Below are 17,759 nucleotides of genomic sequence, written 5' to 3'. Positions count from 1 at the left end.
GCCACTGTCTTGAGTCGGGTCCTGAATAATCTGAGACAGGCCCACGGCTGCCATGGTAGCCAAGACCTCCTGAGCCACCTCTGAGGCACGCCCCAGGGATGGCAGATTGAAATCCCCCAAGACCATAAGCCTTGGGAACTCCACCGCCAGTCCCGAGACAGCCTCTAGCAGCTCAGGCAGGGAGGCTGCCACGCAGTAGGAAGGCTGGTACAGCAGCAACACCCCCAACTGTTCTTGGGACCCCAACTTGAAGAACAGGGTCTCGCAACCGGCCACCTGTGGAACAGCACCCCTGAAGGCCACTAGAGACTCTCGGATGACAACTGCCACCCCACCTCCCCTGCCTCGGTGTCGTGACTGATGCCACAACTGAAACCCGGCCAGTTTTTTTAGTTACGATTTTAAATAAGGCAAATGTACAAATAGAATTCAAATCCTTGATTTTTTAAAAAGTATAACATAAAGCCGTGTATCTTTAAATAATATGGATTATGTCCAATACTGCAGAAGTAGACCTGCTCATACAATGGAACTCTTTTAAATCCCTTCCATTCAATCGTACCATCCTTCAGAGGGCCCACTAAACTGCCAGAGCAGATTTTAGGGGTATGGAAATCTATCCCTTTGATAGTTGCTTTTCTACTGGCAGACAAGACAATACTGAATATGCAAGTGATACTTCCTTTTAAAAAATGAGTTTTTCATAACAACTTTCTCAAATATTAAGTGCTAAACGAGAGCCACTTCATGTATTGCTTATAACATTGGAAAGAAGAGATATTTCATGCTACTTTTGACTTTTTCTTAGCATTAAGTGAAAGTCCAACATTCCCCTTCCCCTCAGCATTCTGCAAATAAAAAGGATGGGGTTCATCTCCTGTGCCCAACATAAATGTTTCTATCAGCTAGGGAAAGAAAAGGCAATTTTTTTATATTAAACAGGCACAAGAAAAGCAGTCAGTGCCACAATGTTGATGGCTGCACGTACTAATAATCTACGTACATGCCAATAAGTAATGGCATTCCATTGAAACCATACAGATACAAATGATTCATTTAAAATGTGTTCAACTGTGAAGGGAATAGTGGCAAACATTAATTCACAGTGACACTGAAATTACTTTGAAACAGTCTGTTAGCAGTGAAAGATCTGCTCAGGTATAGAAAATTCTACACTGCCAGATATTTGTAACACAGCCATGAATACTAGCACTTTTTTTTTTATAAATGGAATGTCCTACAAACTGAGAAATCGATGCAACAGTCTCCCAAAAATCACAGCCCTTTTAACAGTCCCAAACTATTGTACTTTTACCAGAAATTCAAGCACAAGTTACTGTGTAAACCACAATGACTTCTCCATTTAATACGAAATGAAGTAATAAATGAAATATTTTATCTTTAGACCAATTTTCTCATATTTACTACTTTTACCATTCAAATTATCTGTACATAAACACCCACATAGATGAATCATAAATTGGGACTACTTAAAAAACAGATTTACCTTTGTGTCCAAGAATTGATATAAGCAAAAACCTTGAGCGCATGCTCCTTTCTGAGTTGCAATCCATCGGCACCATCAATGTCTGATACTAAAGAAAAATAATGGTATTATCAGTGTCGTGAAGGATGTTTAAAGTTTTTTATATACTCTGCTAAAAATAAATGGATAAAAAATGACTATTCAAATGTTTCAGGAACAAAACATTAAAAATCAAATAGCGTTACCATACTTTAAAGTTTTTCAACATATTAAGATGTTAAACTAAGTTGCTATAGAACAGTGGTGTCCAAATCAAATGGGGGCCACAAAACCATACATAAGTATCCCCGCAGGCCGCATATTGACTCAGAAAGCCACGTTTCTATATTTCTTTTTTGTATTGATATATTAACACATTAAAATCAGATAGAAACTAGAATAACTAATTTCTAAGATTAGAACACATTATTACAATTTTGACAACTTGCTCCCAATATTTGTGTGTGTGTGTGTGTGTGTGTGTGTGTGAAAAAGAAAGTACACCCTCTTTGAGTTCTATGGTTTTACGTGTCAGGACATAATAAAAATCATCTAGTCCTTAGTAGGTCTGAAAATTAGGTAAATACAACCTCAGATGAGCAACACATGACACATTACATGTGTCATTATTCATTTTACAAACTAAACTAAAACCAAAATGGAGAAGCCATGTGTGAAAAACTAAGTACACCCTTACTGCTTCCATAGGTATTAAGAGGCTAAGTAGCAGCCAGGTGCTGCTAATCAAATGCCCTTAATTGATCATCAGCAAGTGCGACCACCTCTATAAAAGCCGAAATTTTAGTAGTTTGCTGGTCTCAGGTGTGTGTTAACACAATGCCAAAGAGTGAAGACATCAGCAATGATCTTAGAGAAGCAATTGTTGCTGCCCATCAATTTGGGATGGGTTATAAGGCCATTTCCAAACAATTTAAAGTCCATCATTCTACAGTGGAGACACTTATTCACAAGTGAGAAACATTCAAGACAGTTGCCAATCTTCCCAGAAGCGGACGTCCCAGCAAATTCACCCCAAGGTCAGACTGTGCTATGCTCGGAGAAACTGCAAAAAACCCAAGACTTACATCTCAAACTCTACAGGCCTCAGTTAGCATGTTAAATGTTAAAGTTCATGACAGTACAATTAGAAAAAGACTGTACAAGTATAGTTTGTTTGGAAGGGTTGCCAGGAGAAAGCCTCTTCTCTCTAAAAAGAACATGGCAGCACAGCTTAGGTTTGCAAAGTTGCATCTGAACAAATCACAAGACTTCTAGAACAATGTCCTTTGGACAGACAAAAGTGGAGATGTTTGGCCATAATGCACAGTGCCACATTTGGCGAAAACCAAACACAGCGTATCAACACAAACATCTCATACCAACTGTCAAGCACGGTGGTGGAAGAGTGATGATTTGGGCTTGTTTTGCAGCTACAGGACCTGGGTACCTTGCAGTCATTGAGTCAACCATGAACTCTTCTGTATACCAAAGAATTCTAGAGTCAAATGTGAGGCCATCTATCCAACAGCTAAAGCTTGGCCGAAATTAGGTCATGCAACAGGACAATGATCCCAAGCACACCACAAATCTACAACAGAATGGCTGAAAAACAAAAGAATCAAGGTGTTGCTATGGTCCAGTAAAAGTCCAGATCTCAACCCGATTGAAATGCTGTGGCGGGACCTTGAGAGAGCTGTACATAAATGCGTGCAAACCTCAATGCACTGAAGCAATATTGTAAAGAAGAGTGGGCCAAAATTCCTCCACAATGATGTGAGAGTCATACAGAAAACGATTACTTCAAGTTATTGCTGCTAAAGGTGGTTACAAGCTATTGAATCATAAGGTGTACTTAGTTTTTCACACATGGCTTCTCCATTTTGCCTTTATTTTTGTAAAATGAATGACACAGTGTAATATGTCATGTGTTGCTGTTCATCCGAGGTCATATTTACCGAATTTTAAGACCTGCTAAGGACCAAATGATTTTTATTATGTCCTGATACGTAAAACCATAGAACTCAGAGGGTGTACTTTCTTTTTCACACTACACACACACACACACACATACTCGCACGCACACAGAGTATATACAATATATATATATACAGTATATATATGTATGTACATGTATGTGTGCATGAGTGTTTATCTTCACCACCACACTGAGCTTCCTCCTAACCTACTGCCAAATTATTGTGGAAACCACTTCGTCACCTCCTACTCCCACTTATAACTTCCCTGCAACGTTCCCTTTAATTTCTGATGTCCCTTGTGTGGAAAAAACATCGTTTTCTGCTGCTTTTCCAAACCAAGTACAAATTTATGCACCACAATATGAGAATATGAGTAAATTGCAAATACATGTACCAGTGACATGTTAAAATGTTTATGTATTTCTTAGTTAATGTACAGGTAATCCTTGACTTACGACCACAATTGGGACCAGAATTTCCATCATAAGTCATTGCAGTCATAAGTCAAGTCACCACATGACCGGACCCAATTTTACAACCATTTTTATGGTGGTCGTTAAGCAAATCCAGCTTCCCCAATAAGCATTTTTTGCTGTAAAAGGGCAAAAAACTTCACAAAACGCAATCACGTGACTGTGGGACATTGCAACCAGTCATAGATGCAATCTGGTTGCCAAGTGCCCAAAATGCAATCATGTGACAGCGGGGGGGGGGCATTTTGCAATGCTCAGAAGTGCTTTACAGGCCATAAAGCACCCATTCCAAGGCCATCGTAACTTTGGACCGTTGTTAAACGAACAGTTGTAAGTCTAGGACTATCTCTACAGAAACTAGAAAGTATGATAGCATATCACATTCACATGTGAAATTCGTGCCTTCAAGTCTTTTGGATTCCTGAAACTGCCCCCTGCACTTTTCAGAAGTGACTTGGCAGTTCTTTCTTATAGGGGTGAGAAAAGTGACTGCCCCAAGGTCACCCAACTGATTTCACACCTAAGGCACAACTAGAACTCACCATCTCCTGGTTTCTAGTCTGACGTCCTTAACCACTACACCAAACTGGCTCCATGTATACATGTTTACAGATTATAATATAAACTCATTAACTGCAATCCATATTTTATAAGCATTTAACTTTCTTCTTTGGAATTTGATATTGTAATGAAAGAAAAAATTAGAAAAAAGAAAAAAGAAAAGCATTATACAAAAAGCATTTAGATCAACCCCTCTGATTTTTTCCTTCTTCTCAGGATGTATTCTGAACTTATTTAAATTTTAATTGTTATAAATTTAAAAATTGAACATTTTATAAAGTTAACAACAATCATGGACTTAGGCAGCCCAAAACTCAACAGGTATTAATTAGATGTATATTTTTGGAGGGAGAAGGAAAATGAATTCAACCTGTTTTAGAGGTAGGAGGGATATTTGACCAATGTGGTCATAAACCATGATGCCACTTAGCTACCGCAATCCGATGGTTGTTGTAACCCAAGACTTAACCGGCATGGGGTTGTTAAGCAGTAAGTAGAGGGAGTCCCTGGTAAGGAGCACAGGAGTGCCACAGGGGGGTGGGGGAGGCCCTGGGAAGCCCAGCACAGGCTACATGCTCAGTGCAATGCAAGCTCAGAAAGGCAGGGGAATGAGGGCGTGGGGTGCATGCTTGTGTGATCACAGTGAGGCCATGGAAAGAGGGCACTGGGTGCATGCGATCACAGGGAGGCCATGAAAAGAAGGTGGGGGTACATGTGTGTCTGTGCAATCACAGGGAGGCCAGGGAGAGAGGGCACAGGGTACATACATGCATGTGTGAGATCACAGGGAGGCCATGGAAAAAGGTTGCAGGGTGTGTGTGAGCGAAGGTGAGAAGGAGGGCATGGTGCATGTGGGGAAAGAAAGGTAGGGCGAGATTTACCCCAGCGACTTATGACCTTCCTTGCCGCTTCCTACTGACTTTGCTTGGGGGAAGCCAGCAAGGAAGGTCACAAATGGCAATCATGTGACTGCGGGATGCTATAACTGGTCTTAAGTGCGAGCTAGTTGTCAGGCACCTGAATTTTGTTCACATGACCATGGAGGCATTGCAACGGCTGGAACTTTGAGTAAGTCCCTTCCAATAGAAAAGAGTATCTGTAGCTCAGGGTTGAACTCTGGAGTCCTTGATGCTGAGCTTGGTTGTTTGCTTGCAGACATTTCGTTGCCCAACTAGGCAACATCTTCAGTGCTAGAAGGGAGTGGGGTTTGTTCTGTTTATATACAGTAGCTTGCCCTGACAGTGTTGGTGGGGGTGTTGTTCTCTCCTTGGTAGTTCCTTGATTAGGGTATTGTTTACTGTTTGATTGTTCATCTGGTGTTAATCCTGGTGTGTTAATATTTCCTTATCTGGGTGTTGATAACCAAATACACTAAGTGTGAAATACCCAGAATCATGGATCTCATCAACCTCTGCCTCACCACCTACTTTCAATTTGATGGACAAACATACCAACAGATCAGAGGAACACCCATGGGATCACCACTCTCAGGACTTGTAACAGAGACTGTAATACAGCATCTAGAAAGCATAGCACTCCCACGCATACAACCAAAATTATGGATCTGGTATGTAGATGACACCTTTGTCATAATAAAAAAGGAACAACTAGAGAAAACACATGAAACAATCAACATCATCTTCAAAGGGATAAAATTCACAAGGGAAGAAGAAAACAGCACACTACCCTTCTTGGATATCCTCATCAGTAGAGGAAATGACAACAAATTAGAAACACAAGTCTATCGGAAAACAGCCCACACTAACCAAGTGCTCCATTACCAAAGTAACAACCCAACCTCCCACAAGAAGGGCAGTGTAGGAACATTATTCAGACGAGCACAAACACACTGCAGAAAACCCAGAACACCAGAAAAAGGAAACAGATCATCTGTACAGCATCTTCCAACAAAATGGATACCCACGCAACTTTATCAAAAAGTGCCTGATCATTGAACCCACTTCAGCACAACCAACACAAGCTATGAAAACGATAACACTGCCATACATCAGAAACATCTCAGCAACTACCAATAGACTATTACAACCACATGGCACACAAACCAAGTCCTCCAAAACATCTTAAGTAAACCAAAACACCCAGTAGCCCAGGAAGAAAAAACAGGAGTTATCTACAGTGTAAGGACTGTAAGAGCCACTATGTAGGACAGACAGGCAGAAGACTGCAGAGCATATCCATGAACACCAACTAGCACTCAGAAGACACGATGGAAACTACCCTGTTCAGTGGCCTTGGAGGTGGGCTTTTCCAATAGCTGCCTTCATTTTTTGGAATAGCATTCACCCTGAAAATGTGGATTACCTCTATGTTGTTGGGTTTCATAAGGGTTATCAAAACTTGGATTTTTCAACAGGTCTTGGGGATGAGAACTTTGTGAGCTGCTCTCTTCTATAATATGGAAATTGATTAACACAGAGTTTTATTTCTCTCTGGCATCTCTCTGGTGTTTGTATAATACTATTCTCTGCATATCTTTTAACCTGATTTACATGTTTATGTCAATAACAGATACAAGCCACTCAGCAAATATTTATTTATTTACAGGTGGATATATGCCAGTCCAGGTGAAATTGAGTCTCATACAAGCTTGGTAAATAAACAAATAAATATTCTCTATGATAAATAAATGTATTTAGGTATTAAATTAGTACAACATGAAACAGAAACCTTCAAGAGTGGCTAATTTTGAGAATCTTGTACTTACACTATTTCAAAATTTTATTATTCCATAATTTAATTAACTAGCCTACACAATACTTATTGGACATTTACAATCTACTCTCCCACCCTAAAAATTCTTTTCATAGGGATACAGAAATAAATTCAGAGACCCAGCTCAAGATAGTAATATGGCACAGCAGAGCACAGCAATGAAATCCTTTATTTATCTATTCAATCATTAACTTTCAAAACATGTATGTATATTCTTCCATTATTAACTTAGCCATGGTTTAGTCATTTAATTCCATTTTTTGGATTCACATGACATACTGACCTTCAAATTAACCATATGGGCTGGATCATCAGAAAACACTAGACTGAAATGTGGTTAACATGTTCCGGTTTAATATGACATGTGCAAGAGGGGTCATATGCACACAGTTTTCAGTAAATTAATTTAGAGTTATATATACAGCTACTGCATGCACTTAGACAATCTGTGGTATCATTACATCTTTCTCTAACCATCATATAGCAACTTGCCACTTTTCCTCTTTTGAAAAATATATTCTCATGCAAAGCATCCAGTATCTTTTAAAAAGAAGGATGCAATACTTTCTAAGTAAAGAGTACTTCAATTCAAATGCCTCTGTAGCAAACACAAAGCAGGAAAATAACGCAGAGCAACTAATCAAGCAAGCAAGCACAGCCACATATTGATTTCAAACAAATCACATTTAGGAGGCATATAAATATCTTCTTATACATAGTACATTATAAAGAACATAATAATTAACTCTTTACTTTTAGAAAACATATTTTACAGATCGAAAATCAAAAGCCAAAACACCAAGCAAAAATTAATGATCAAAAGTAGAAAATGTTAACATGCTAATAGCTTAGAAAAAGACTAAGACAAGTCTATTGTATTAACAGGATGTATGCATTGTATGGTCAAGGGATTAACATATAAGAAGTATTTTCCATTTATAAATAATGGAGAGATTTAAGGAACCCAATTAAACTAAAGCCCATGAACCATGGTCCATGCCTACTTAAAAAGCTAGCTATACCCATCGCATTACAAGAATTACAGAGAAAGCAAAAGACATAAATAAGAGAGCTAGATGGAACCACTACTCACTGTCCACTGCTGAAATTACCCTGAGGTTGCTGCCTCCTCCACCCTCTAACCTAATGCTGTTGCTTTTATCACGCATTGTGCATTGCCACAATCCTAGGGTAATCCTCCACAATCCTCCCTCCATTGCTTCTCTTTCACTGAAGCAAGCAGCAACTTGAGCAAATTATAGTGAGTGTAGGCCCACATCTTCTTATAGGGCAGTAAAGGGAACATGTATTTGTGGATGGCCACTTAAATATTATCATATACAATAGCCAGAAAGAAAAAGATGGTCAGGTTCTTTATCTGCCCACGAAAACTAAGAGTAACAAAGTAGCTGTTAGAACTTACTTCAAGGCAAGAAAAGGAAATCTATGGTCCTTCAGATATTATTGGATTCAATGTCAGCCACCTTAGCCACCACTTGAAAGGTTTCTCAACCAAGGTTCCATGGTCCTTCAGATATTATTGGATTCAATGTCAGCCACCTTAGCCACCACTTGAAAGGTTTCTCAACAAGGTTCCATGGAACCCTAGGGGTTCCCTGGGAGATCCCGATTTAAAAAGTTTCAACTTCATCAACTTCACATTAAAGAGGTAAGTTTCATTCTTTACTTTAAGTTTAAGAACACTGTTAATACATATATACAGGCCTACACATGAAACAAATATAACAACTTCATAACTTCTGGCCTATATTTGAGCCTGAATGGGCAGGGGTTCCCTGAGGCAATTCAGCAACTGAAAGAAGCCGTGTTTGATAGGGTTGCGCGGTGAGCTCTTGTCCATAAAGTCACCAAGAGTCAGACATGATTGAGTGGATAAAGCAGCAGCAGAAACATGTGGACATTGCAGAGGGTTGATTAGGAATCAGCTTCTTTGATATAAAAGAACAGTACTAAATCCCAAACTGCACTTTTTCAGCAAAACGAAGTCAAGTAAGTCCTATGGGTAGAGATGAGAATCTGAAACAGCCTTTCTCAACCTACAAAAATATTCCCTGACTGCACTGTATAATTCTACTGAAAAATCTCACTCAATTCAATGGTGGTTAATCCCAGTTACTTACAAACATACACACGCAAGATTGTAGCTTTAAATAATATTTGGATGGGACTTTACATTCCTGAAGGTTTAGAAACACTATTTCAAGGAACACTTTCATACACATGACCTGACTGAGCGATTTGGGCTCTGCTTTAAGTGCAGCTTTACCTAAAACATGCCTAGTATGCTGGACAAGATATTCGCCCTTTAAAAAAAAGTGAAGTGCTTTATGAAAAGACTTTATGAAATTATTTTCACTTAGGAGTGCCAGAAAACATGTGAAAGAATTTTATTCCAATAAATATTTTACATATGATTGCTCTCCAATTTTTTGTGACTTCAGCATGAGATCTGATGGCCTTGGATTTTACTAATTCTATATGCTTATGAACTGTAAACATTTAATTAAATTTTATTGATCTTGTGATTTGTTTGAATTGTCTTAAGGGTTTATGAAGCTATACTGACAGGAAATAAATCTCAAAAAATAAATAATAAAGATTGACATTGTGAAGATAGCATAAGAAATCCACTGTTGAAAGTGAACAAAACAAAAAGAACACTGTGTGTAGATTATATGTGGATATACAGAATAATTAACAGAAGAAACAGAATAACAATGTGTAGATTAACAGAATAAACTAAAGGTCAAAGACAACTAAATAAAAATTAAGAAACAATTATTATAGAAACATTAAAAGAATGTTACATTAACTGACAGAAGTATTCACTGGGAAGCCTTATTTAACTTTAAAGCAAATTCCCAGTCACTAAATTTATAAGATAATAGGGAAGCTGTTTTGAATCTCCACCATTTCTAGATGAAATCTACTGTGTTAACACCAGAATATGGGTGAAATCAATCTTATGTGGTCAGTGAGGGAGAGCAACTGCTGCCTCCTTTAACATAAATGGTAATATCTCCCTTTCAGCTACCACAGATATTTTTCTTGGTCTTAATGGAGAATGTAATTAAGAAAACCATTAATACAATCTGAGTTACAAAAGCAGATATAGATGAAATATACCATGCAAAATTCCTCCAAAAACAAAAAATATGAAAAAGTATCCTCCACAGTTTATTTACATAGTTTTTCAATGTATCCATTTAGGCCATTGTCCCAAGAATTTATACTTTATAGTTGCAACCATAACAACTGAAGGAAAACAAAAGGATAGGCAGATCAACTTACTTGTAACTGAAATAAAAAATTACAACTACTTTGATATTTAGAATAGGAAAATGAGATTAGGGCTTTTATTAAAGCATCAGAACAAATATTAGTTTTACAGAGATTTTTTAAAAAATTATGCATGCTGAGAGACAGTTCAAAGAATAAGGCACAGCAAAATAGGAACAGTGCTCTTATTAAGAGAACAATACTCTCAAGTATGGAATATGAGCAAAAATGTTTGGCACATAACAGAAAAATAAGGTCATAAACATGTAAGGCCCTAGATGGATTTTCAAGGAAAAGGTGATTTGTAAATGCCTGGGAGCAGGTAAAAAATCAGTTTAGGGAATGTTGTATCAGGGCTCTTTCACTATCCCTTCCATAAAGAGGAAAGATGTGAGGTGGCCAGGACTGAGATGTCAAAAGTTACCTTCCCATATCTTTAAGAAAGAAACCATATGGCTGAGATGAGCAAGAGCTATGCTGATGAGGGAGAGCCATTTCTAATATCTTCAAGTGGGTCATTCCTAAAATCCAGATATCCACAGGAACATAGCTTGAGTTACGATGATGTTCCCAATAACATCATTCAGATATTTATTTATTCATTCAATTTATACAGCCACCCATCCCAGACCAGTGACTCTGGGCTGCTAACAATAATAATAAACAGTCAAACAATTAAAATGATACAGAAAATTAAATATAAATACAGCCAAGAGATATTAAAATCTGTTGGTGTCAGCACTACCATGAAACAGGGCCCTTCACACACTCGGGGCCCCAGGCCCAGGCACAAAGCCAGGTCTTCAAGGCCTTCTGAAAAGCCAAAAGGGTTGGGGCCACCCTAATCTCGGGAGGGAGGATATTCCAGAGGGCAGGCACCATGGCAGAAAAGGTGTGTCTCCTGGTCCCCACCAGCCGGCATTCCTTGGCTGAAGGGTCCCGGAGCATGCCCATCCTGCCGGACTGGATTGGACAGGTAAAAACAACTGGGAAAAGATGGTCCATCAGATAACCCAGTCCCAAGCCATGAAGGGCTTTAAAGGTGACAACCAGCACCTTGAATTGCACCTGGAAACACACCGGCAACCAATGCAGCTCCCAAAGCAGTGGTGTTACATGTGCCAAATAGCCAACACCATTTACAACCCAGGCAGCTGCATTCTGTACCAGCTGAAGCTCTTCAAGGGCAGCCCCATGTAGAGCACGTTGCAATAGTCCAAACGGGAGGTCATGGGTGACAATGAGTAGAGCCTCCTGGTCCAGGAATGGGCACAACTGGCATACAACCCGAAGGTGTGCAAAGGCCCTCTTAGCTACAACTGCCACCTGCTCTTCCAGCAAGAGCCATGAGTCCAAGAGGACCACTGTCTGGGGCAGTGCCACCCCATCCAGGACCAAAGATGGAAAAATCTTGGTACTGGGATGCCTAAACACCCAAAGCCATCAGTCTTGCTTGGGTTGAGCCAGAGCCCACTGAGCCCCATCCAGGCCCCTACAGCTTCCAGGCACTGCGACAGGGCATCCACAGCATCTCTCAAACAGCCCAGGGTGAATATATAAAACTGGGTATCGACATACTGATGATACCTCACCCCAAACTGTTGGATCACCTCACCGAGCGGCCTCATGTAGATGTTAAACAAGAGGGGTGAGAGAATAGAGCCCTGCGGCACCCCACAAAGTAGGGGCCATGGACTGGACCTCTCCCCTCCTATCAAAACCAACTGGAACAGACCCTGGAGGAAAGAGGAGAACTAGCGCAACACTGTGCCGCCCACCCCCATCTCCCAAAGCTGGTCCAGAAGGATACCATGATCAATGGTACTGAAGGCCACCAAGAGGTCAAGAGCAGCAAGGATGGATGCACTGCCACCATCCTGTTCCCACCAGAGGTCATCCAAGAGCATGATCAATGCCATCTCAGTCCCATATCCTGGCCTGAATCCTGATTGAAAGATTCGGTATCCGTCTACCTTAAAACACATTTACACGTAATGCTAAATTGTGATTACCTAAAAACAGTAAGAAAAAAAGGACAGGGCCATGTGTACCTTTGGATACAGCCCACAGAGACCTCAAAAATTAGTTAGGAAATTGTCATTTTTAAAAGAATCATGTTATATTTAATTTAAAACAAATGTAATTTTTGTCCTAGCTCTGCTCACTACTTTGGGCTTTAGCATAAAACTCAAAGGCTAAGAACAATCTTCAGGAAAAAAATGTATTCCCATGTTAAATTTTATTTTAACAGTAGCTGAATTCATATTAAAATAAGTCATATGGTTTGTTCAGTTTTATCACAATACAGTATGTGAATCTAACCACTGTAGTTTGTAAATCAAACTTTAATAAACCAACTAGAATAACCCATGTTTAAAGCAAATCATGATTTTAGTGCAATGTTTATACCCAAAAAGTATGTCCAATGTAATTCTGGATACTAGCGGAAATTCACGTCACTATACATCCAAAAACATGAAACTGCTGCAAGTAAAAAGTTCAATTCTATTAATTTCAATTTCAATCAGAACTCTAACATCCCCTTCCTATTACATGTATATATATAAAAAAGCATTATAAGAACAGGAAATAATATTGCAGTGATTGATGCTGTGAATGGGTTACAGTAAATCCTGTTAAGAGTACATTTTGGAATGGACTGCATAAATTTCCAAAGGACCCAAGAACGCTAATTCTAATTGTGGCTTCACAAATCAGTTATTACCCCATAAAATTGTAATTTTACATATTTATATCCTACTTAAAAAAGAGTTCAGATATGATGTCTACGTAGTTTGCCATTTTGATTTAACATGCTGTACAAATCCAAGCCAATTAAGACTTATTCAATAAATTTAACCACTGCAAGATACATGAACCAAGTTTAAAAAAAACCCTGCTAGAACAGGCCTAAGACCTAGCTACTACAACATTTTCCATATCTACAGTACAACCAGAAAGTTCTCAAGCAGAATATGAGAGCAACTCTAACTGTTGTCACCCTAGCAAGAATTAGTTCCTTACCCTAAGACATATGGGCTTTCAAATGTAATAGACAGCACGTTAACGTGAGTGTAAAAACAGATCAAAAGCCAGTGCAACTGGTAGAGTAATGGTATTACATCCTTCCCAAAACCTGGCACTCATTAATTCTAGTGCTACTGCATTCTAAACACTCTCTATGTGTAGCCACATATAACATGTAACAGTATTTTAAAAGGTGACCTATGCTAATCTTACTGCCCCCAAAGAAGTAGATATGTGTACTTTGTGTTCAAAAGTATGTTCCAATATAAAAAATGTTTCCTTGGAGTTGCACTAGTTGTGGAAGGCAGCTGTACATCTTGGAAAAAGTCATGGCTGCTTTGAGGAATTGTATACAATTGCCACATTAACGCCCCTGTGAACTCTACAGGACCTTATTGCCTTTGAATCAAAAGCACTGCACAGCTCTAATGAGGAAAATAGTATATCAAGCAGTTGAAAACTCCCAAAGCAATTATAAAATTAAAAAGCAAGCAAAAACTATTTGCAACTACCCCATAACCTTCAAAGCACATAGATCTATGGAAATAAAAATGCATGGTAACTATTCTCAACATAACTACTGTAACTGGGTCATATATTTTCACACCTAAGGAGAAAAGTTCTTGATCTTCTGTACCTATTTTTAATTTTGTAGGCTGTATTCATTATGGGTAATTTTAAATGTGATTTTAAAGGAATTCTTGATACACCTTAAAATAAAAACAAAACACCCCAATACCATTTTGGTATCTTTTTAGGGCTTCTACCTTGACATAAGAAAATAAACTCCCAACTAAACAACATTCTGAAAATGTTCAATTGCTAATAACCAGCTCACAGCACCATATACTAAGTGAGCCAAGACACCGTAGAAAAGTGAAGCATCTATCATAGCGAAAATTAAGGAGGAGTATGGATGCAGTTTGACTAACAAATATTAAAAGGCATAAGCCATTGTCAGCTACAGCTCAATTCTTTAGATATATGGAGTGGATCATACACCAGTTTAACATTCCATGCATCTGATGAAGTGAGCTGTAGCTCACAAAAGCTTATGCTGTTTAATCAAATGTATTAGTCTGAAAAGTGCTACCAGACTCCTTCTGATAATTGAAACAAGCATGTTAAAAAAAAACAACCCTCAAGAATGTTAAATTTAGATTAACTGCAATATTTAAGTACAATCTTAAACCCACTAATCAGGCAGCAAAAGTCATCTCAAATCCGCTAAAGGAGGAATAAATGCTACTGAATTCAGTGATAAGTTATTTCTAAGTTAACATGCAGAGGACTACATATCAGTGGAGAAAATCTGTGAAAATTTAAATGCCAATTGACAATCGAATGAAGTTGTACAGCTAACAATTTCTGAATTCAAATACTGAAGAGCCATTACTTCTTTTTCATAGTATGACCAATCTCTCAAAATGAACAATTTTCAAAAGTAAAATCTCAATAACTTAATTGATCATGAATGTCTTATCTCCTACAATCACTACAGATGAATCTCAGCACCAAGAACATGATTTTTTCCCTCCCTCAGGTTATAGTTGTATCAATACAAACAAATCATATGAACTTACAGCTGGAATTACATCAGGTTTACCACAGAGTATCCTAAGCACTGCCTACAATTCTATACCACTATCTTGATAATGAAACCAACTCCTCAGTTGGTGTGCACAAGTGATTAAAATTTTTAAATGACTATAGGATTCACAGTTAATTCATCAGTAGGATTCAGTAGCTGCAAGTAAATAATCATACCAAAAGCAACTTAATCTATTATGCTTTACAGTTTTGCTTCACCTATTCTCTTCTCAGGAGCTTTTAACCTAGCAGATTTTTTTATGGTATTACCAAATTAGGGCAGAAAAACACCTATTCAAACATCCAATAAATTTTACATTAGATAAATCATAAAAGATCTTGGCCCAAAGGACATTAAATATATTTGAAGACTTACAGTCCAAATTCTACATGTCCTTCCCTGGAACCAAATCTCACTCAGTTGTGAGGGACTTACCCCAGAGCATGCAAAAATTATTCTGCTTCAAGATAAATTTTCATATATTTATGAAAACATGAGAGAGCTATTTCACCTGTTTTGTGAAGCATACAAAACAATTTGGAAACAAAGCAAACAGAGGTGAATATTTTTAAGAAACTTAAGTATAAAAACTATTGCATGGATGTGTAGAGAAGGGTGGAATTAACCTTTAAAAACTTAAGAGTTTTTTTACAGCATTAGAAAGCACATTAATGTCATCCAAAACTACAGAATCAGAAATACTTAAAATAAGGCAGAGTAGAAATAGATACATAGCTAATTACTTTTCCACAATAAACCTCTTTTTCCAAAAAAGAAAGACTGCTGTAGTTAAAAGTCTTCCTATCAACCCCACCTAAGATCCTACAACTGCAGGTGAGAAGAGTGAGACTGCAACCATAGCTTTATTCCTGGCAGGCCCCAAACCTATCTTATGATCCAGGCCGGCCTCGTTTGTCTGCAAGCTCATCCCGAGCACAAGAACTAGGCCACGTTCGCTTAGTGGGAGGATGCAACTGGAAGGAACATACTGTAGAGGAAAAATGCAATAGTTTTTATTTCCTTCACCCCTCTACTAAATTTGCACCATTTAAGGCAGAAAATCTCCCTACAACCGATAACTCCGACATCTCTCCTGTTCTTCCCCTCCCCTATTTCTAAGGCGAGGAAAAACGAGGGGGAAGTGGGACGGCGAATATCCCTGTCTTCTACTGCTCCTTAAGGCAACGCCATCCCATGCTTACTCGAGAGTAAGCGCCGACTGACTTTCCAGTTGGGCCCTCCCTCCGCGCGATGGGTGCCAGCCTTAATCCGGTAGCAGGCCTTCCGTGTATGAGCATTTTACACCTAACAAGCCTTTCCAGTCCTCCCCCACACATCCTCTGCTAAGAGGGCAAGGGGACCCGGTACCGATGCTCCCTCCCTCCGCTACAGCAGTAGCATCAATAATCACTGCGTTTTCTCGCCGTATTCACGCGAGCCAGTTCGTGCAAAACAGGCCAGGGAAGGAGGAAAGGCTATGAGATGTTTCCCCGCCTCGTTCACCAAGGCCTTCGACTTACTCTCATTTAACACCTCCAGCAGCTCGGCACAGCTCTCACACATTGTTCATTAAACAGCAGCAGCCGCCGCCGCCTCCTCCTCCCGACCATTGATTGATCCGCTCTCGGTCGCCGCTGACTGATTGATGGGCAGGCGAGTGGAGGAGGGGGAAGGGAAGAGGCCGGTGGGGGGATGGGCACCTGAGTGTGACAGAAGGGGGAGGAAAGGAAGGAATATCGTAAAGGGAAGGGGGAGAGAAGAGGGGTTGTAAAAGTGATTTCGGAATAGGATGAAAGACGAAGGGGCGACAATCTAATGCAAATGAGTTTGGCGGCCACCGAGGAACAGAAGGGGAAGAGGAGAAGGAGAAGGCGAGTCACTCACTGGCTCCTAAGGCCTCTACGCGCCGCCATTTTGCTGAGGGGAAAAGGAGGAGGAAGAGAGAAGAGGAGGGGATTGCACGAGGGAAGGAGGCGGGGCGAGGAAGGCAAAGGGAGTGCGGAGACGGCGCGCGCAGGTTCTTTCCCGGCTCGGATATTTCCGGGCGGAACGGCGGGAGGCGAAGGAAAGAGAGGAGGAGTTCTTTCCTCGGGTCGCCTGGGGGCGGTGCAAACAGAATGAGAAAAGAGTGCAGTTGGGAGGGCAAAATGGCGGCGAGGGCGCCTTCGCCCCCGTTTCATGCAAGGCGGGAGACGTTCGGCTGCCGACGTCATCGCCGCGGAGTGGAAACTCATCATCTGAACGCCGTGGTGGGAGGACGAAAGTCTTCGAGAGAATTCCGTAGTCTTTAACATAGGAGGAAATGCATTGCCAAATCCGCTGTAGCCCTTTTGTATAGAAGTATTGACCATGCATGTAAATAAAGAGAGTTTGAGAGGAGGTAGGAAAGAAATCTTGGCTGAATTAGGGCAGTCTCTTTTGCCATATATTTCTCAATTCCCCGTGTTAGTTTTCTCACCACAATACACCATTTGAAGACCAGCTTGATAAAATCCCTCTTCCATGCCATTCTTAGTGTACACAACATACTGGTTCAGAAAGTTTATGATAGCCTTTGTTGAGAGAACCCAAAA

General features: G+C 39.7%; 1 protein-coding gene across 1 annotated transcript in view; it reads right to left on the bottom strand.

The window, feature by feature from the left end:
• USP34 (ubiquitin specific peptidase 34) overlaps positions 1 to 17,121 on the bottom strand; it is a 617,663-nt gene extending 600,542 nt beyond the window's left edge. Inside the window, exons 1-2 of the mRNA XM_063301132.1 lie at positions 16,707 to 17,121; positions 1,508 to 1,595 (exon numbers count right to left, since the gene is read on the bottom strand). Coding sequence (XP_063157202.1) covers positions 1,508 to 1,595; positions 16,707 to 16,749 — 131 coding nt within the window. The 5' untranslated portion in view covers positions 16,750 to 17,121. The remainder of the gene's footprint in view (positions 1 to 1,507; positions 1,596 to 16,706) is intronic.
• Positions 17,122 to 17,759: the final 638 nt, after the last annotated feature.

This window comes from Candoia aspera, chromosome 1 (assembly GCF_035149785.1).
Source record: "Candoia aspera isolate rCanAsp1 chromosome 1, rCanAsp1.hap2, whole genome shotgun sequence".
NCBI classification, from domain to species: domain Eukaryota; kingdom Metazoa; phylum Chordata; class Lepidosauria; order Squamata; family Boidae; genus Candoia; species Candoia aspera.
Note: the sequence above shows the minus strand (reverse complement) of the source record. Positions and strands in the feature narration are given on the sequence as shown.